The sequence below is a fragment of the Phoenix dactylifera genome, unplaced genomic scaffold (genome assembly GCF_009389715.1).
Source record: "Phoenix dactylifera cultivar Barhee BC4 unplaced genomic scaffold, palm_55x_up_171113_PBpolish2nd_filt_p 001573F, whole genome shotgun sequence".
Lineage (NCBI taxonomy): Eukaryota > Viridiplantae > Streptophyta > Magnoliopsida > Arecales > Arecaceae > Phoenix > Phoenix dactylifera.
Window position 1 is genome coordinate 806 of NW_024068880.1, and position 21,710 is coordinate 22,515.

At 41.6% G+C, this 21,710-nt stretch overlaps 1 protein-coding gene across 1 annotated transcript; it reads left to right on the forward strand.

Annotated features, from left to right (window-relative positions):
- Positions 1-19,694: 19,694 nt before the first annotated feature.
- LOC120108827 lies at positions 19,695-20,366 on the forward strand. Its single transcript, XM_039122554.1, has one exon. The coding sequence runs from the start codon at positions 19,695-19,697 to the stop codon at positions 20,364-20,366; it is 672 nt and encodes a 223-aa protein (XP_038978482.1).
- The last annotated feature ends 1,344 nt before the right edge of the window (positions 20,367-21,710 follow it).

The following is a 21,710-nucleotide window of genomic DNA, read 5'->3' on the forward strand; positions in this document are numbered from 1 at the left end:
CCAGGTAATTATGAAATGAAAGCAGACCCAGAACTCAAAAATATCATGTCCAATCTGGTGACTGGAATGAACAACTTAAGTAAAAAGTTTGATGCTTTCACTGTTTCCACTAGCTCGAGTTCATATAAAGAGTCAAATCCCGTCATGAAAGTGGATCACGAGTCATATAGTTTGTGTATCTTGTGTAACAGGCCGGAGCATCTAGTGGAGTGCTGCCCTAATCTGCCCACCATAAAGGCCGAGCAAGGAAATGCTCTAAATTCATATAGTGCCTTTTAAGAAGCCCACTCCCAACTCGTTCAGCCCAGTTTACCACCCTGATAATAGGTTCTACCCAAATTTCTCATACAAGCAAAATGAACCTATTCAGCATCAAGGTGGTCCACCAGGTTTTCAGAATAACTTTCTCAGGATAGGTCCATCACAATTGAACCAACCATTGGTTCCATCTGTACCTCCTTATAATGCCCCTATCCCACAGCAACCTTTACAATTAGAAACCATGATGGCCAATATGATGAAACAATAACAAGATTTTATCAAGCAACAACAACAGACCAATACAGCCCAAGCCCAGACTAACCAATTCCATGCGCAAGCAATTGCAAAACTTGAGGTTAGTCTGAGCCAAATAGCTAACTCTCTGGGGGATAGGAAGAAAGGTGAACTACCTAGTCAACCAGTGCCTAACCCTAGTAGACAACAAAATCAAGGTCAGATAGGTCAGTATCAAATCAATTCTAATGGAAATCCGACCTATGAAGTCCAGGCAATTACCACTTTTAAGGTCTGGCAAGCAAGTGGACAATAAAGTCCAACTTTCTGAACATGAAAAAGAAAATAAAAAATGAATCCGATAAGAACCCTATTCAGAAGAGGGGTCAAGAACAGGATAAATCAGACAAAAAGGAAGAACCCATAGAAACATACAAACCTAAGGTTTCCCCTTTCCCAGTAGACTTCAGGACTCTAAGAAACAATCTAACTTTGATGAAATCATGGAAGTCTTTAAAACTGTTCGGATAAATATACCTTTTCTCGATGCCATAAGACAAATTTCCTCCTATACAAAATTCTTGAAAGACCTCACCACAGTCAAAAGAAAAACCAGCATTCCTAGGCAAGTTGTTATGGCTGCACAAGCCTCATCTCTCATTCAACAACAGATTGCCCCGAAATTCAAAGATCCTGGTTGCCCCCACCATTGAAATAAAAATAGGAGAGACGATCATCCAGAGAGCCCTATTAGATTTAGGAGCCAGTGTAAACCTACTTCCCTACAATGTGTACCAAAAGTTAGGTTTAGGGGAATTAAAGCCCACAAATATTACCCTTTCCTTAGCAGATAGGACGGTGAAGTTCCCCAAGAGGATTGTAGAGGATGTAATAGTGAAGGTAAATGAGTTTTACTATCCTGTGGACTTCGTTATCCTTGAGACCGAACCTGTAATACATCCAGACATTCACACACCTATAATTTTAGGGAGACCTTTCTTAGCCACAACAAATGCTGTGATCAATTGTCGAAATGGCATGCTGAAGTTATCTTTTGGCAACATGAAAGTCGAGCTTAATGTCTTCAACATAAGTAAACAACCACCAGGCGATGAAGAAATCAATGAAGTTGACATGATTGAATGTTTGGTTCAGGAGACTTTCTTACAAACTTATAGTATGGACCCTTTAGAGGCTTACCTAGAAGGGGTCGAGCATGCGCTCCCTAATTCTGTTCCCCTAATGAGCATAGATTGTCATCAGCCGACTGTTCTTCCTCGGACTCTTCCAAAACCATTCTTAGATAATGGTTAAAAAAAAATGAACCTACATTTTGTCTGGCTAAAGATATTAAACTTAGCGCTCTTGGGAGGCAACCCAACATGTAAATATTATTAAATAATAATAATAATAATAATAATTAAAATTAAAAAAAAAATCAATAATTACTAACATGCAGGTTTGGGGGTTTTTGCCCCAATTGTCACTTTACCCATCCATATCAGTGTTGGGAATTATGTCCTAAATCCAATCAATTGTTGATTGTAAATGTATTTGAATCAATTTATAAATAACATGGTATTTATTCATCACCAGAACATCTTCACAAACTCCGATGTGATGAAAGTCCTTAGGACTGCTTTGTGTAATAAAATATGATTTTGTCACACAGGTCCTTAAAAGTTCATGACCGTTATGATATACTATTAATAGGATGATAGTATTATCGGGCGTAGGATTGCAACCGGTGGCTTGCAAGCAACTCACTGTACTTTGGTGCCGGACTATCTGGATTTCTAATCCAGCGACGGAAGGTTTCTGGATCCAGTCAAGTACTTGTGGTAGTCAGTTGCAAATCAAGATGGGATTGACCTCCCTTAGGAATAAGGGTGAATGCCTTGTATTTTCAATTAAGTAGTACCCTGGCTAGGAAAAGTCAAATCTCTATCACTTGACTTATTGAATTGAAACATATTTCCGGATGGATCGTTTCAGGGTAGACAGACTCTGAACCCACCCTGGGCATTTTCTGGTCAAGAGGATGAATTATGCGGTAACCATGGTCCATAGGTTCTAGAATGTTGCTTTGCATCTACTCGGCCTATCCGGTCGTCGGGTCCCATTGCTAGATGGTTACTTCGATTAGTGCAGGAAGTGTTCTTATACTACCGGCTTAGGCTCGAACCTGTGAGGTCACACGCTTAGAAATTTCTGGATTGATCAAATAGCTGATTGATGATTGAGAATCGTCTAGAGGTAAAATAGTCAATGTGATTGATTGATTGCCCTAAGCAATTGTTGCTTTGAAAAAGTTAATTGGTGATTGGATCACTGATTAGACTCAATTTGCCCCCAACCAAATTAGATTTGGCTTGAGTCAAATTGGACTTGGACTTCTTGCCCATGTGGGACCCACGTCCTGCCTATGTGGGACCCACATACTGTATGTGGGACCCACGTCCTGCCTATGTGGGACCCACATACTGTATGTGGGACCCACGTCCTGCCTATGTGGGACCCACATACTGTATGTGGGACCACGTCCTGCCTATGTGGGACCCACATACTGTATGTGGGACCCACATCCTGCTTAAGGTGGGACCCGCATACTGTATGTAGGACCCACATCCCGATCGCCCTCCAGGCCACGTCATCCTTTTGCATGAGTGACACGTGGCAGAGCAGGACACCTCTTTTGCTTGCATGCGTGACATGTGGTGGATCAAGACACCTCTTTTGCTTGCATGTGTGACATGTGGCGGGCCTGGACACCTCACACTCCTCTTGATGTCATCCATGACCTCATCTGCCTCATGAGGTCATGCATGACATCGCTCTCCAGGCCACCTCACCCCTTTGCATGCGTGACACGTGGCGGAGCAGGACACATCTTTTTCTTGCATGTGTGACATGTGTCCTGGCAGGACACCTCACAGGACACCTCATAGGGACACCTCACCTTCTTCTTGGCCTATAAATAGGCCACCCCTCTTCCTTCTTCTCTACACAAAAAAAAAAGGATCAAGAGCACTAGAGAAAGAGAGTGAGAGGAGAGAGTAGCTCTGAAGGTAAAAGCCCAAGAAGGAGTTCTTGAGCTGTGAAGGTCCATCTTCTTCCTTCTCCATTTTAGCCAACCTTCTGCCTCCCTGCGAGCTAGCACTCCCCGGGAAGTTGATCATTTCGGAGCTTCGCGTGGACGAGTCATCGAGGCCGGACGCTTGTGCGGCTGCGAAGCATCCTTGAAGGAACCCCCTTCTAAAGGTAAGAGACCTGATCTCTTTTACGGTTGAGATATGATCTCAATCTTCAAATCACAAGAAGTTGTGATTTATGCATATTTATTCGAATCACACAATCCTCGGAATCTGAGGGCTTTGTGATATTTGGTATCAAAGCAAAGGATTAGTGGAGACTATCCGATTTCCGGAAACTCTCACGCGTGATCGTGTGACAAAGCGTGGCTCTCCACCCGGGGGCTCATATGATGAGTGCTTTGATAGGCACGTGCGGGTGTCACCCTATGTATTGGGACTGAGCCCGTGCCACATGTGATGTGCAGTTGAAGATTGTCTTCGACTGGTATCAGAGTTAAAATATCTAAAATATCAAGCATGTTATGGGTTAAAATGTTTAACCCGTTCTTTCCGCATAAAATTTTCTGAAATTCATGCTTAGCCCTCTGCACGCATACTATCAGTGGTATCAGAGCTCGTCCAAGTTCTTTGTGATATCAAATATCTATGCAAAATGTGATCTTTTACATATGATGTAAACTGATTATATTATTTTATGATGTTATTCATATGATGAATAGACATGTTTGTATGCATGTGGAAACCATTTAACTTGAACATTAAAAGGGGTTTTAATGATTCAAAGTTGTAATGCATGCAAAACCAAGATAAGACATGAATAATGCAATACACTTAATTGTGAATTAAGTATTGATGTAGATCTTAGATTTTAAATGTGATTTAAACATCTAAGACATTGCATAAATCATGGGGATAATGGGTTATCTAATCAAATCTGGTTGGGTTAGACCCAATGGTCAAAATCAAAATATGGAACAATAACTGGTCAAATCTAATTTAAAATGTTTACTTTGGATTCGATCAAGGTAGCTCTTGATCTTTGCAAGAGTTGTAGTTGATCAAGTCCATGTCTCTTGATAAAACCAAATGGATGTTGATTTGGGCTCCGCGGTTGAGCACTGAGTTTTGATATTGATCGAATTGAAATTGATGAACCAGTTGGTGTCTAAGGCAACTGTTATCAGTAGGTTTTTAATTGGGAGCTACTTGCTGGGTTTTGGTCCAGTCAAATTAATGGCATACCCTTCCGCTGATCTCACTTACCTGGCCATCTTGGTGAATCTCTTTTGTGGAGTGATCGATTAAAACCCCGTTTGATTTTGATGAGCTCAAAGCATTTGAGTATATCTTGTGATTACTAATGAATTCAATTGAGTGTTTCAGTGAAAATCCTGTCCAAGTGTCTCTAGACTTGGTTCATAGCATTTTGGATAAGTTAAGAAGTCTGCATGAACCAATGTCTGAGATACGAGTCGACTCCCGAGTTTCACGAGTCGACTCCAAGCGTATCAAGGTCACTGGCACGAGCTCGAGTCGACTCCTGATCAGTACGAGTCGACTCCGACTGAAAACAGACAGAAGGACAGAAGAGCAGTTTTTCAGGTCTGAGATTCGAGTCGACTCCAGTGGAACGCGAGTCGACTCCCAGCGGTACACACAGAAAAAGTCAGAGAGCGTTTTATGGACTCTGAGATTCGAGTCGACTCCAGTGGAACGCGAGTCGACTCCCAGCGGTACACAAAGAAAAAGTCAGAGAGCGTTTTATGGACTCTGAGATTCGAGTCGACTCCCGCAGTACGCGAGTCGACTCCGAGACTGTGCGACCATCGACAGACAGAAGACCATGTTACTGCCTCTGAGATCGAGTCGACTCCCAGACAGCTCGAGTCGACTCCAAGACAAGCTTCACGTCAAAAGGCAGAAGACCAACTTTCGGAAACTGAGAGCCGAGTCGACTCCAAGGAAGTTCGAGTCGACTCCAAGACTGGATGAGCCAAAAGACAGAGAATCGGGAGTTCGGGCTCTGAGATTCGAGTCGACTCCCAGGACAGTCGAGTCGACTCGAGTGGACAAAATTCAAATTTGGATCCACGGACTACAGAGGATGAGCCGACTCCAAAATTGCCAGGTCAGCGCCAGAAGTTGGCGAGTCGACTCCAGGTCAAGACGAGTCGACTCCCAGTCAAGACGGCAACTTTAATTCAAATTTTGAACAGTTGCCGAGTCGACTCCTGATCGCGCGAGTCGACTCCAACCCACCAACGGTCACATTGTCAGGCTGCGCAGAGTGTGCAGAACGGCCAGAAAAAGCAGAAGTAACGGCTAGTTTCCGTGGGGGTTGGCTTAAATAGCCACAGAAGACTGTAGCAAGGTAGAGAACACACATTCCACTCCTAGCATTCAAGTCTTCAAGCTCTCTAAGTGCTCTTCAACGAGAAAAAGGGAAGATCTGCATTTACTGCTCCACCAACATCTTCCCAGCATTCAAAGCTTCCTCCTCCTGCTTTCAAGTCGATCACTCTTTCAAGAGGAGACCGGAGTTCCAGAAGCCACACCTCTTCACCATCTTAAAAGCGTTTGAGGGCTTCTAACTCCTTTACGATTATATTGTTTTAAATCTGCTTTTTGAGAAGCTATTTTCTGTTTTCTTCTATCTCGTGTATTTACTTGATTCAATCGGGGGATTGAATCAAGGGGATTAAGGTTGGTTGGTGAGCCGGTTTAAAACCAACGAGTGTAAGGGTTTGATTGTGAGCCCGGGAAAACAATCGGGGTTGGTTCTAGTCGGTGAGCCTGAAAAAACCGACCGAGTTCGTTGTGAGCTCGTAAAATAACAAGTTCGGTTGTGAGCTTGCAAAACAACCGGCTGTAATCCAAGGGGGTTATAGTGAAATTCCCAAGTGAGACTTGGGGAGTGGACGTAGGAGCAAGGGTTAGCTCCGAACCACTATAAAACTTTGTGTTTGTAGTGCATTGTCTCTCATCTTCTTCCCCACACATTACTCACAGCACTTAGCTTTAATTAAATAACTGGCTATAGTATTTAGTTAATCATCCACAAAGTTTTAATTAGCTAAGTTAATTTAAAAACCCAATTCACCCCCCCCCCCCCTCTTGGGTTGTCTATCTGGGCAACAAGTGGTATCAGAGCCAAAAACTCTTCCACTCAAGAGTTAAAAGATCAAAATGACAACCCCATTTGGATCTTCTCACATTGAGGGTCAGTCCACCCAAAGACCTCCTTTCTTCAATGGATCCGACTACTCATACTGGAAGGCTAGGATGAGAATATTCATCCAAGCCCAAGACTATGAGATGTGGACCATTGTAGTGAATGGCCCATACATCCCATCCACATATGTAGAGGGTGTTAAGGTACCCAAACTAGAAACGGATTGGGATGAACATGACATGAGGAAGGCACAACTAAACTCTAAAGCAATGAATGTGTTTTATTGTGCCTTAGACCGTAATGAATTCAATAGAGTTTCAACTTGTAATTCTGCAAAAGAAATTTGGGACAGACTTGAAGTGACCCATGAGGGCACGAATCAAGTCAAGAAATCCAAAATAAACATCTTGGTTCATAAATATGAACTATTTAAAATGGATTCAAATGAAACAATCACAAGCATGTTCACTAGGTTTACTGATATTGTCAATGGCCTAAAAGCCTTGGCAAGAACTATACTAACAGTGAACTTGTCAGAAAAATCCTTCGGTGTCTACCAAGGTCGTGGGAAGCCAAGGTGACGGCGATCCAAGAAGCTAAAGACTTGAACAAGCTTCAACTTGAAGAGCTCCTTGGATCCCCGATGACGCATGAGCTTACCATGAAACAACACAACGAGGAAGAGTCCTCCCATAAGAAAAAGGTAATAGCTTTAAAATCTACTTCTTCTAACAAGGACCTGTCTTGCAGCAGCAGCAGTGAAGAGGAAGAAGATGAGGAAGATGGTGGTGAGGCACTTCTTGTGCGCAAGTTCAAGAAGTTTATCAACCACAAGAAGACGTATCATCAAAGGAGAGGTCCCTCAAATTCCTACCGCAGAGACAAAGGTAAGGAAAGGGAAAATGAGGGGATTGGGTGTTACGAGTGCAAGAAGCCGGGACACATAAGAGCAGAGTGCCCCTTACTGAAGAAGGGGAGTAAGTACAAGAAGAAGAAGGCACTTGTCACCACCCTATCGGACTCCGACGCATCATCTTCATCATCGGATGAAGAACAAGAAGAGAAGGCCAATTTCTGTTTCATGGCCAACAAAAATGAGGTAATTTTCGATACGCATTTTGATTTTACATTTGATGAACTTTATGATGCGTTCAATGAATTAATGATTGAGTATAAGAATATAAATGTTAAAAACAGAGAACTAAAAGTAACTAACCAAAGTTATATTCATAAGCATGATTCATTAATTAAGGATAAAGATAATCTCACCAAAGAAAATCTAGAACTTAAGACAAGCAACCAACTGCTAATTAAGAAGACTAACACCTTAACGAAAGATATTGAGAAACTAACAAAGGAATTTTCAGATCTCAAAAACCATAAACAATTCTTAAACAAGGATCTAACTAAAGAGCTAAATGATCTAAAAACCGAAAATCAGACATTAACTAAAGAACTAAACAAATACAAACCCTTAGTTGAAAAATTCACATATAGTTCTGAAAAGTTAAACATGATACTTAATAATCAACGAGCCGTATTTAATAAAGCGGGTTTAGGGTATAAACCAAGGAATAAGCAAAAACTTCTTAGTAACTTCTTTGTTAAAGCTGGAGAAACTAAAATTAAGAAAATAACTTGCTTTTGTTGTGGAATAGTAGGACATAAAGCAAATGCATGTAATTTTAGGAAAAGTAAAACTAAAAGAAAAAATAAAAGGGTATGGGTTCCAAAAGGAACCAACTTGACTAACCATGAAGGACCCAAGAAAACTTGGGTACCTAAGATGACATGATTTGCTTGTGTAGGAGTGTCTTGCAGCCAAGGTCAACAAAAACTGCTGGTATTTGGATAGTGGCTGTTCAAGGCACATGACGGGTGATAAAGATCAATTTTTCACCCTTGAAGCTAAGAAGGGAGGTGCTGTGACTTTTGGAGACAACAACCAAGGTCACATCATTGGTATTGGTAAAGTTCAAATCACCCCTTCTACCTTTATAGATAATGTTAGATATGTTGATGGTCTTAAGCATAACTTGTTAAGCATTAGTCAATTATGTGATAAAGGATATGATGTTATGTTTAAACCATCACTATGTATTATAACAAATCCTAATGATAATAGTTTAGTTTTTAAAGGGATGAGACGTGGAAATGTATATGTGGTAGATCTAGAAGACCTTACAAAACATAACCAATGTTTAGTTGTTAATGAAACTAAAGAAAATGATGCTAGTTGGTTATGGCACCGTAAGTTAGGTCATGCAAGCATGGACACAATAACTAAACTAGTTAAAAGAGACTCCGTGATAGGTTTGCCAAAATTAAAATTTAAAAAGAACAAAATATGTGAAGCATGTCAATTTGGCAAACAATCTAGAAACTCTTTTAAATCCATAAAATGTGTCTCTACTTCTAGGCCTCTAGAATTACTACACATGGACCTATTTGGTCCAACTAGAACAACAAGCCTAGGTGGAAATAAATATGGTCTAGTTATAGTAGATGATTACTCTAGGTACACATGGGTCATGTTTCTAGCGCATAAGGATCAAGCATTTTCTATGTTTAAGAAGTTCCATAAGGAAGTAACAAATGCTAGAGAGTCCTCAGTTATAGCTATTAGAAGTGACCATGGTACCGAATTCGAAAATCAATTATTTGATGAATTTTGTAGTAAAAAGGGGATAACCCATAATTTCTCAGCACCTAGGACACCACAACAAAATGGAGTTGTGGAAAGGAAAAATAGAACCCTAGAGGAAATGGCTAGAACGATGTTATGTGAAAGTAACCTCCCTAAGTACTTTTGGGGAGAAGCCATTAATACTTCTTGCCATGTATTAAATAGAGTTCTATTAAGACCCATCATAAAGAAAACACCATATGAACTGTGGAAAAACAGAAAACCAAAGGTTAACTATTTTCATGTTTTCGGATGTAGGTGTTTTGTACATAATAATGGGAAAGATAATCTAGGGAAATTTGATCCAAAATCTGATGAAGGAATATTCCTAGGTTATTCTACAACTAGTAAAGCCTATAGAATCTTTAATAAAAGAACCCTAGTTATAGAAGAATCTATACATGTTGTTTTTGATGACTCTAGTAACATCTCATCTAGTAAGAAGGTTAATTTTGATGATGATATTGAAATACTTGAAGAAAAGATAGATGAGATGGGATTACAAGATGATAATCAAAAGTTGATTGAAGGAGAATCATCAAACCAAGAGCCTATAGTGGATCATGGGCTAACTAAAGCTTGGAGGTATGCTCATGGGCATCCTAAGGAACTAATTCTAGATGATCCATCCCAACCCGTTAGGACTAGAGCATCCCTTAGAAATTTGAATAACCATCTAGCTTTTGTTTCACACTTTGAGCCCAAACATATAGAAGAAGCCGAAAATGATGTAAATTGGATAAATGCAATGCAAGAAGAACTAAACCAATTTACTAGAAACAAAGTATGGGATCTAGTAGAGAGACCTTCTGAATATCCAATTATAGGTACAAAATGGATATATAAAAATAAGCTAGATGAAAATGGAATTGTTATAAGGAATAAGGCTAGACTAGTAGCAAAGGGTTATAATCAAGAAGAAGGTATAGACTTTGATGAAACCTTTGCTCCCGTAGCTAGACTTGAGGCTATTAGACTATTATTAGCATATGCATGCTCTAAGGACTTCAAGCTATATCAAATGGATGTAAAAAGTGCTTTTCTAAATGGGTTTATTAATGAGGAGGTATATATGGAACAACCTTCTGGTTTTGAAAATCATCAATACCCCAATCATGTGTATAAACTGAACAAAGCACTTTATGGTCTAAAACAAGCACCTAGAGCATGGTATGAGAGACTTAGTAAATTTCTATTAGAACATGAATTCTCTAGGGGAAATGTAGATACAACATTATTTCTGAAAAAGAAAAATAAGGATATGTTATTAGTACAGATTTATATTGATGATATCATTTTCGGTGCTACTAACAATCGCCTCTGCGAGGAATTTGCTGATTTGATGCAGAGTGAGTTTGAGATGAGCATGATGGGAGAGCTGAACTACTTCCTCGGGCTTCAAATCAAACAATCTGAAGGAGGCATCTTCATCAATCAAGCCAAATATATCAAGGAGATGCTCAAGAAGTTCGATATGGAGGGAAACAAGTCAATCAGCACCCCCATGAGCTCATCATGTAAGTTAGACCAAGATGAATCAGGTAAATCTGTAGATCAAAAACTTTATAGAGGTATGATAGGTTCTTTACTGTATCTTACTGCAAGTAGGCCTGATATTATGTTTAGTGTGTGCATGTGTGCTAGATATCAGGCTAATCCTAAAGAATCACACCTAGCTGCAGTTAAGAGAATCTTTAAATACTTAATAGGAACTAAGAACATAGGGCTGTGGTACTCTAAAAAATCTAGCCTAAACTTAATAGGGTACACAGATTCAGACTTCGCTGGATGTAAGCTTGATAGAAAAAGTACCAGCGGGTCTTGTCAATTTCTAGGAGAAAACCTAATCTCATGGTTTAGCAAGAAACAAAACTCGGTTGCATTATCCACTGCAGAAGCTGAATATGTTGCAGCCGGGAGTTGTTGTGCTCAAATCTTGTGGATTAAACAACAATTAGAAGATTATGGCATTAAACAAGATAAAATCCTCATTAATTGTGATAATACAAGTGCCATAAACCTAACTAAAAATCCAATTCAACACTCAAGATGAAAGAGTAGATGCCCTACAAGCCAATCGCAATATGTATTGCGAAGGGTTTTTCTTTTGATTTGTCCAAATCATGTACATGACATTTAAATATGAATAAAGGCATTATATTTTATCATATGCTGTTGATTATATTTATGATAAACTCCTTAGATTAGGGCAATGGTTTTAAGACTATGATGAGATCATACTAGTGAGACTTAAAATCCTAAAATCCTAATCTTAAATATTCCCAGTCATTGGTACATTGAGTCGGGGATCAATGATTACCGGAAAGACTGGCATGTCTTATGTATGCTCGATGCAGAGGATGATTGATCTCACAATCATTTGTGTGGAGACACTAATACAAAGATATGGGTGCTCATTAGAAGAATGAGTTCACTGAATTGACCTACAAAGAGAAATCTTATGAAGTCTTGCTTACATGTCAAAAGATGATTCTCTTAGTGGGAGTTGTGCAACTGATCCTTTGACCTGAGATCACCATGGTATCTTGTGCACATGAACCTATGTTTTGGTTTACACTCATTCATGACAATAAGTTATGTACGAGGTCTTCTGGATATGGTGGATTGTGTACGAAGATTATGAGTAGGTCAACAAGGAATTAATCACTTCTAGTAAGAGAAGATAGCATCCTATTTATTCTAATCATATGATAATTCAGGAAGCCTTTGATCAAAGCAGAATGAAAATTAGAAAGAGTTTCTAATGTTTCATTATTTGAATTATCATTAAAAGATTGAGAAAAATATGAATATGAAATTGAGTTTGACATATATTCATACTCATATACATATTTGGGATGCAGTTTGATTAAAGGATTGAATTGCATGGTAACTTGCCACTGAAGGGTATTTTTGGTATTTCCACCAAATTCCATATTTTCCAGGTAGACATGACACGTTGCTAGACGTCAATCTTGTCTTATAGGTTTGATCGAACTAAAGAGTTTAATTCGATCATTAATTAGAAAGAATTCTAATTGTTAGGTTCGGGTTCGCGCAGTTTGGACTTAAATCGATTAGAAGAGTTCTAATCAAGTTGGGTCAACTCGCACTCACACCTATTGCTGGCTAAGTATGGAACCCAATGGGTCACACACAAGAAAACTTATCAAGGGTCTAATTGGATTAGATCATGTTTACAAGATAAACATCCTAGCAGGTGTTGCAAACCTTAGCTCCTGATTCGAACTGGATTCGAATCTGATTCGAATTGGATTCGAATGTGATTCTTAATTGATCTAATTTGATTAGATCATATTCTAATATGGGTTAGCCAAGAGTTGGCACCTAAATTGGCTTGATTTGAGTCTAATTGGATTAGATTTGATAAAACATTTAATTTTGACCGTTGGATCAACATTTGGATGAAGAGAAGGATCAAATGGATGGCGCCATGGATTAGAGCCATTGGATCTTCATCATGGGATGATGGGAGATCATGATCTCGTGATGGACTTGTGATATTGACTTAGTCAACATCAGATGGCGTGAGAAAGAAGGGAATACGGTGAATTTAGAATGGCGCCTCATGAAGAAGTGCCACTTGGATTGGATAAAGATGACACGTCATCATATCCTAACTACTTTCCCTTCAACCGCATCATTCTCTCTCTCCTTCTTTCTTATGGCGCCACCAATAAGGGCCTTTGGATCATCATCTAGCCTTGATCAATGGTTGAGAATGCTCCCTATTTTTCATGCGTGAGAAGAAATGAAGAGAGGCATGAGTACGGTGGATTTCATGAAGAGATGCTTAGGGAATGGATAAGGATGAAGCGCCATATCATAAGCACTTCATCTTATCCTAACTACTTCTGATATGCCTTCTCATCAAATGACACATCCCTTGATCCCACGCCCCTCTTCATGCATGAATGGATGGCTACAATGCATCCGTATGCCATCTATAAATAGGGAATGCTCCCGGTGTTTTAAAATCATCGGAAATCAATCCAACTCTCTCTCTCATATTCCTTCTTTCTTACATTAGTTTCTTTCTTTCTAACATTGCTTCTAGTGTGTCCTAAGCCAAGACAAGGTGGTCTTCATTAGGACAAAAGGATTAGAAGTGATTTTAGAAGGCTAAAGAAAAATAGAAAGGAAGGAAAGCAAGCCGTTAGAGTTCTTTAGAAGAATTCTGCATTAAGGATCAAAAGTCTTTGGAGCTAAAGTCTTGATCAATTTTTCGTGTGGATCACCATTGGAGGGCGGACACTTGGACGCCTCGTGGAGATTGTACACTTTGGATTAGCGTTTGAGGTATTCTACTAATTCTGCATTTATTTTATATTATTTGATTGTAATCATTAAGGTGATCTAGGCTTAAAAGGGTTTCATGCATAGGGACTTTATTAAGAAAATTTTTAAAATCCCTAGCTTCCGCTGCCCATTATGACATGCTAGAACCTTTCACAAGAACTAAACACATTGAGATAAGACATCACTTCATAAGAGATCATGTATTGAATGGTGATGTGACTCTCCAATTTGTTTGTACTGATAATCAATTAGCAGATATTTTCACAAAACCCCTAAGTGAAGAGAGGTTCAGTGTACTTAGGAGGGGATTAGGAGTGATTGACCCATCCTAGTGGGAGTTTCCACTAGATTAATTGATTTTGATGGTTAAAATGAGGTTAAAATAGAGTTTCTATTCAATGATCATCAAATCAGATCCCAACTAGGTGATTTTCCCTCATTTGGCACGGTTATAGCATGATTTTTAAGTGCGTGCCAAGGTTAGAGACGACTCGAGTAAGTTTCAGAGCCGGCTCCTAAGGGGGAGTCGACTCGCGCATTTGGGGGAGTCGACTCGCAAAGTTGGCAGCTGAGGGGGAGTCGACTCGCACATTGTCGGGAGACGACTCGAAGTCTACAGGCGCATAAGGAGAGTCGACTCGCGCATTTTCTGGAGTCGACTCGAGGTCGAGTCGACTCGCGACTCAGGAGAGTCGACTCGCAGTCGGGATCCGACTTTTTAACCCTAGGTTTGTCGTTTCGCAAACACTTTTTCTCAAGCCGCCACTGTTCACAAAGCCCTAGAGCCGACTCCTAGGTCATCCTCGATCGTCTCCAAGCCCTTTTCCCGTCGATTCTTCGCCGGACATTGAGTTTCCGTCCGTTCCTAGGTCTTTTCAGGTCAGTCCCGAGCTTCCTCTATCGATCCTTCTTCGTTCTCTAGGTTTTCATCTCGTTTAGGTCAAGATGCCTCGCAAGGGAGTTGTTAGAAAGAGGTCCCGTCCCGTGGCCGGTCCCGAGCGGCGCTCCAAGGCGCGGCACGATCCCGCGAGGCAACCTCCTCCGGATCGTTCCCCACCTAGGGTGGTTCATGTTAGGCCGTTGGCCGGGAAGGCCGTCACCTCCGGGAGGTATGTCACTTTCGACTATCTCTCCCGGGAAGGATTCACCATAGGCGATAGGCTTAGAGCCCAGGGTCTAGAGTACTTCCTCACCTTGGACCTTCCCACCTATCCTGGCCTAGTTCAAGAGTTCTACAGTACCGTCCATCGGGGAGATGGAGGTATTGAGGGCATGGTATTAGGTGTCCCATTGCGTGTCACAGAGGACCTCATTGCCCATATCCTCCACCTTCCATTAGTAGGGGTGGCTCCTGCACATCCTGAGGATAGATTTGAGGCCCTTACGATCGTCTTAGGGCATCCACCTCAGTCTCCCCTAGATGAGGTATCTGCTAGCTCACTTCCTATTGAAGTGAGAATCCTTTTGAGCATTTTGTCCAGGTCCATCTTCCCTAAGACAGGGAGATTTGATTTTGTGAATGAGAGGGACCTAGCTATTATGTCTTACATTCTTCAGGACACCCCGGTCAACTTCCCCAAGCTCATTTATAGGTATATGTGTGAGCCCCTGGATAGACCTAGGCTCTCCCTCCCATACGGAATGATATTCACTCTTCTCTTTAGGCAGTACGAAATTTCCATTCCTGAGAAGGAACCCTCTCGTGCCTTGCGATGGACTGATCGCTTGGGTACGGGGACCATGCACAGGATGGGATTTCGGAAGAGAGAAGGGATCTGGGTTAGGAAGTCCACTCTCACCGCTCAGACCACCAGACCATCACCCAGTCCTGAGCCAGATTCTGACTACCCAGAGTTCCCAGACCATCCAGACCTTCCATCCACTCCTCCTGCTCCTACCACCTCTGCCGGACCTTCCTCCTCAGCTCCACCATCTATGGAGGTCCGTATTGATCCAGAGCAACTCCGGGAGCTGCGGCAGGAGATCGTCCGAGATTTGAGGGACGAGCTGCTCCGGGAGCTCCGAGGTTCCGTGCCAGCTCCCACTCCTGCACCCACTCCATCCTCAGCATTGGTCCCATCCTTGACAGCCGTGACAGACATGACGGCTGAGGTGCGGCAGGAGATCTACAACATTAGGACCCTGGTGCAGGCCCAGTTCCACAGCATGAGCGAGGTCACGAGCACCACGAGGAGGATGCGGGATGACATCCGCCGTGACATGCACACCACCACCGAGGGGGCCGAGCGCTTGTCGAATGTGCTCATCGACAAGCTGGACGCACTTCAGACCTCGGTGACTGGGCTTCAGACGTCGGTGACTGAGCTCTCCACTACACATAGCAGAGCCACCACGTCTATTATCACGCAGCTGGGCCATGTTATAGAGGCAGTCGCCCTCCTCATGGAGCAGAGCCGATTGAGAGGAGGAGTCACATCCTCGAGAGGAGGAGCTACATCCTCCAGAGGAGGAGATGTATCCTCGAGAGGGGGAGCCACATCCTCTAGAGGAGGAGATGTATCCTCGAGAGGGGGAGCCACATCCTCGAGGAGGTCATAGATGATTTTGAGTTGTGTTTTGTCTTCTTTTGTATTGTTCTTGCTTTACCTATTGTATGCTCAAATGTATTCACCTTCATATCAATACAATGAGTAGACATCTTATCTTCATTTCTGTGCCATTTGATGATTGACTGTGCCATTTGTGCCATTGATTGTGTGTGATTACCTCCTTTTTGGTATGATGACAAAAAGGGGGAGAAATGTGTAAGTATAAAATATGTAAAAGGGGAGAAATATTAAAAAAATATGTAAAAGAAATCAATGGAAATAAATAAAATGATAAACTCTTAAAAATACACATAAATTTGTTCTAAGTGGATTCGGTACCTCGAGGCTCATTATCTCTCTTTTGGGGCTCCTAATGGAGTAATCTCCAGAATCTATTCAAGGAATATTCGGAGATTAGCTGACAGATTTTCCCTCTAAAAACAAAAATTTTAGTTCAAAAATTTCAAAGCATTAAAAGGAAATTCAGAAAATCAAAACATAGTTGAATGCATATGTTGAGGGGGAGAATCTGAATTTTAATCAAGCTAAATCATTAATGTCATATAAGCCAAACAATTGATTGCAGAATATGAAGGCTTATATAATTCCAAATGAAAGGGGGAACTTTAACTCCGAAATTTAATGTTTCACTCCTTTCAAACTTGGATAAATTAAATTATCAGACATTTGAATTCATTTATGGAGTTTATTTCATTATTTACTGAGGAACTCATTTTACATATACTCAAAGTTTTGTCATCATCAAAAAGGGGAAGATTGTGGAGTGATCGATTAAAACTCCGTTTGATTTTGATGAGCTCAAAGCATTTGAGTATATCTTGTGATTACTAATGAATTCAATTGAGTGTTTCAGTGAAAATCCTGTCCAAGTGTCTCTAGACTTGGTTCATAGCATTTTGGATAAGTTAAGAAGTCTGCATGAACCAATGTCTGAGATACGAGTCGACTCCCGAGTTTCACGAGTCGACTCCAAGCGTATCAAGGTCACTGGCACGAGCTCGAGTCGACTCCTGATCAGTACGAGTCGACTCCGACTGAAAACAGACAGAAGGACAGAAGAGCAGTTTTTCAGGTCTGAGATTCGAGTCGACTCCAGTGGAACGCGAGTCGACTCCCAGCGGTACACACAGAAAAAGTCAGAGAGCGTTTTATGGACTCTGAGATTCGAGTCGACTTCAGTGGAACGCGAGTCGACTCCCAGCGGTACACAAAGAAAAAGTCAGAGAGCGTTTTATGGACTCTGAGATTCGAGTCGACTCCCGCAGTACGCGAGTCGACTCCGAGACTGTGCGACCATCGACAGACAGAAGACCATGTTACTGCCTCTGAGATTCGAGTCGACTCCCAGACAGCTCGAGTCGACTCCAAGACAAGCTTCACGTCAAAAGGCAGAAGACCAACTTTCGGAAACTGAGAGCCGAGTCGACTCCAAGGAAGTTCGAGTCGACTCCAAGACTGGATGAGCCAAAAGACAGAGAATCGGGAGTTCGGGCTCTGAGATTCGAGTCGACTCCCAGGACAGTCGAGTCGACTCGAGTGGACAAAATTCAAATTTGGATCCACGGACTACAGAGGATGAGCCGACTCCAAAATTGCCAGGTCAGCGCCAGAAGTTGGCGAGTCGACTCCAGGTCAAGACGAGTCGACTCCCAGTCAAGACGGCAACTTTAATTCAAACTGGGAACAGTTGCCGAGTCGACTCCTGATCGCGCGAGTCGACTCCAACCCACCAACGGTCACATTGTCAGGCTGCGCAGAGTGTGCAGAACGGCCAGAAAAAGCAGAGTAACGGCTAGTTTCCGTGGGGGTTGGCTTAAATAGCCACAGAAGACTGTAGCAAGGTAGAGAACACACATTCCACTCCTAGCATTCAAGTCTTCAAGCTCTCTAAGTGCTCTTCAACGAGAAAAAGGGAAGATCTGCATTTACTGCTCCACCAACATCTTTCCAGCATTCAAAGCTTCCTCCTCCTGCTTTCAAGTCGATCACTCTTTCAAGAGGAGACCGGAGTTCCAGAAGCCACACCTCTTCACCATCTTAAAAGCGTTTGAGGGCTTCTAACTCCTTTACGATTATATTGTTTTAAATCTGCTTTTTGAGAAGCTATTTTCTGTTTTCTTCTATCTCGTGTATTTACTTGATTCAATCGGGGGATTGAATCAAGGGGATTAAGGTTGGTTGGTGAGCCGGTTTAAAACCAACGAGTGTAAGGGTTTGATTGTGAGCCCGGGAAAACAATCGAGGTTGGTTCTAGTCGGTGAGCCTGGGAAAACCGACCGAGTTCGTTGTGAGCTCGTAAAACAACAAGTTCGGTTGTGAGCTTGCAAAACAACCGGCTGTAATCCAAGGGGGTTATAGTGAAATTCCCAAGTGAGACTTGGGGAGTGGACGTAGGAGCAAGGGTTAGCTCCGAACCACTATAAAACTTTGTGTTTGTAGTGCATTGTCTCTCATCTTCTTCCCCACACATTACTCACAGCACTTAGCTTTAATTAAATAACTGGCTATAGTATTTAGTTAATCATCCACAAAGTTTTAATTAGCTAAGTTAATTTAAAAACCCAATTCACCCCCCCCCCTCTTGGGTTGTCTATCTGGGCAACATCTTTTGATCAGATCTCTGATTGACTCTAATTGACCCATGCGTGTAAGGAAATCGGTCGGACCGATTTAGGTGCACTGACTCAAACCTGTTCTTATTAACCTCTGATTTGAAGAAGTCAGTGGGAGGATCAAGGTTAGTCAGCTTTTCGTGTTTCATACAAATCCTCTAAATTATCAGGTTCTTAAAAATGGTGCGGTTAATGGAAGATGACCGTGTCATAGCCTCCCATTGCGTTGAAATGATAATGAGTCCAATATGTTTATGATCATTGGAGGCGATACATGCCTGGTGCTCATCGGCTATTGGGATTGTTACTCAATTAATGTTGAATCGGTTGCATCCATTAAATAGGTGGTCAGGTGAGCCGAGACACACTCGGGCTTGCTCATCTATTAATGTGATAAACTTATTGCAGCAAGTTGATGGTTGGACCTGACCAGGTTTTTCAGTGGAGGTGACACACACCTGCTGAAGTGGCCTGTGGCAAAAGGATAATACTGGAAGTTGTTTGGTGAAGCAATTGGTTATGAACCTACCCTTAGAAACAGATGGGTTAGCCGAGACACACTCGGGCCCATCTGTAGTCTATGTGGATTCCGATACCCACTAAAGAATTAGGAGTAATTCTTCGGATTAAAGTAGAGGCTATTGATTCGTACAAAATGGTGGGAGGATCTTTGGACTAAAATCCAAATTTCTTGATTATATTGATTCATTTACTGATTAGGCTTTGTTGTCATTCTTTGCAGAAATGGCCACTCAATTGTCACTTAGGTCATTGTTAGATAATGATAAGTTGACCGGTCCCAACTTTTCAATCTGGCTTAGAAAGCTTAAGATCGTCCTAGAACACGAGAGGACCATGTATATAATTACTGATCCGGCACCTGAATTGCCTCCTGCTAATGCACGGGTAGCAATCCGTGACGCTTACCAGAAATGGACGAGTGATCGGATCACTGTCCGGTGCATTATGCTAGCGGAAATGAGCGACGAATTCTCGCGGAGATTCGAGAGTGCTCAGCCGAACGAGATCATTCAAGTGTTGAATGAATCATTTGGCGTCCCTGATGATGATAAAAGATATAGTACCAGTTGCTGTATCTTCAACGCCAAACTTAGGGAAGGGGCCTCTGTTACGGACCATGTACTGTACATGATCGAGTTGATAGAGCGCCTGAGCAAACTCGGCTTTTCCCTGCATGAACAATTGGGAAAGGACGCGATTTTGAATTCCTTGCCTGATTCCTACCGACCATTCCTCACTCATTATAGAATGACAAAGCCTGTACTCAACTTCCATGGTCTTTTGGGGTTGTTGCAGAACTTTGAGAAGGATAACCAGCTCAGGAAAGGGCCGGTTAATGTGGTTGGTGGTGGGGCAGGACGTCGTCCCTTTGGGAAAGGGAAAAAACAAAAATAAAATTAAAAATAAAAATAAAAGGAAGAGAAAGGTGCTAAGTGTCGGGACATCTTGTCAGATGATAAGAAAGCGGGCTGACCCTAGAAAGGCGGTGTGCTACCACTGTCAGAAACTGGGACACTGGAAAAGGAACTGTCCTCTGTATGTAGCCACCCTTGATCCAAACAAGCCTAGGAGAAATGAGCAAACAGTTGCTGGGCAAGGTACTTATATGATAACTCCTTGTAATTTCTCCATATGTGATAAATTGATTTGGGTATTGGATACCAGAAGTCCTTATAATATTTGCAATTCATTACAGGGACTGCATGTCAATAAGAGATTTGAGGATAATGAGAGGTTCCTGAATGTTGGAGATGGAAGGACTGTTCCAGTTCTAGCATTGGGAGATCTTAAGTTAGTTTTCAATTCTCATATAATCGCCTTAAGTGACTGTCACTTTTGTCCGTCGTTCTTAATGAACGTCATTTCTGTAGGGCTTTTAGCCCAAAACGGTTATGAAATATCAATAAAGAATCGTTCTTGTAATATCATTGTGAATGGTGTTATTATGGTTGATGGACAATTAATAAATGGCATTTACACAATATCACATCCTGTTAGTGTAATGTACACATCAAGTAAGCGACCCAGGATAGATAATGTCTCTGATACTTACCTATGGCATTGCCAGCTAGGACATATTAACAAGAACAGGATCAACAAGTTGGCTAAGTTGGGTATTCTGAATATTAATGATCTTGAATCATTTCCAACTTGTAAGTCTTGTCTTCTTGGTAAAATGACCAAATCACCCTTTACTGGAAAAGGTGAGAGAGCCATAGATATTCTAGGACTCGTACATATGGATGTATGTGGACCTATGAGTACAAGTGCCAGAGGAGGGTACAGCTATTTCATTACGTTTATAGACGACCTGTCTAGGTACGGGCATGTGTTTCTTATGAGGCATAAGTCCGAGTCTTTTGAAATGTTCAAATTATATCGTAATGAAATAGAGAAACAAACTGGAAAGTATATTAAAATTCTTCGATCTGATCGAGGAGGGAAATATCTCTCCAGTGATTTCTTGACTTATCTGGAAGAGAATGGGATTCTGTCTCAGTGGACCGCTCCTGAAACACCTCAACATAACGGTGTATCTGAAAGGAGGAACAGGACTTTGTTAGACATGGTCCGGTCCAAGATGGGTTTCGCTAGCCTGCCTTTATCCTTTTGGGGATATGCTCTAGAATCTGCCTGCTATATCTTAAATAAGGTTCCTAGTAAATCTATAATTAAAACACCACATGAGATGTGGACTGGGCGTAAGCCAGTGATCACTCACCTAAGAGTTTGGGGGTG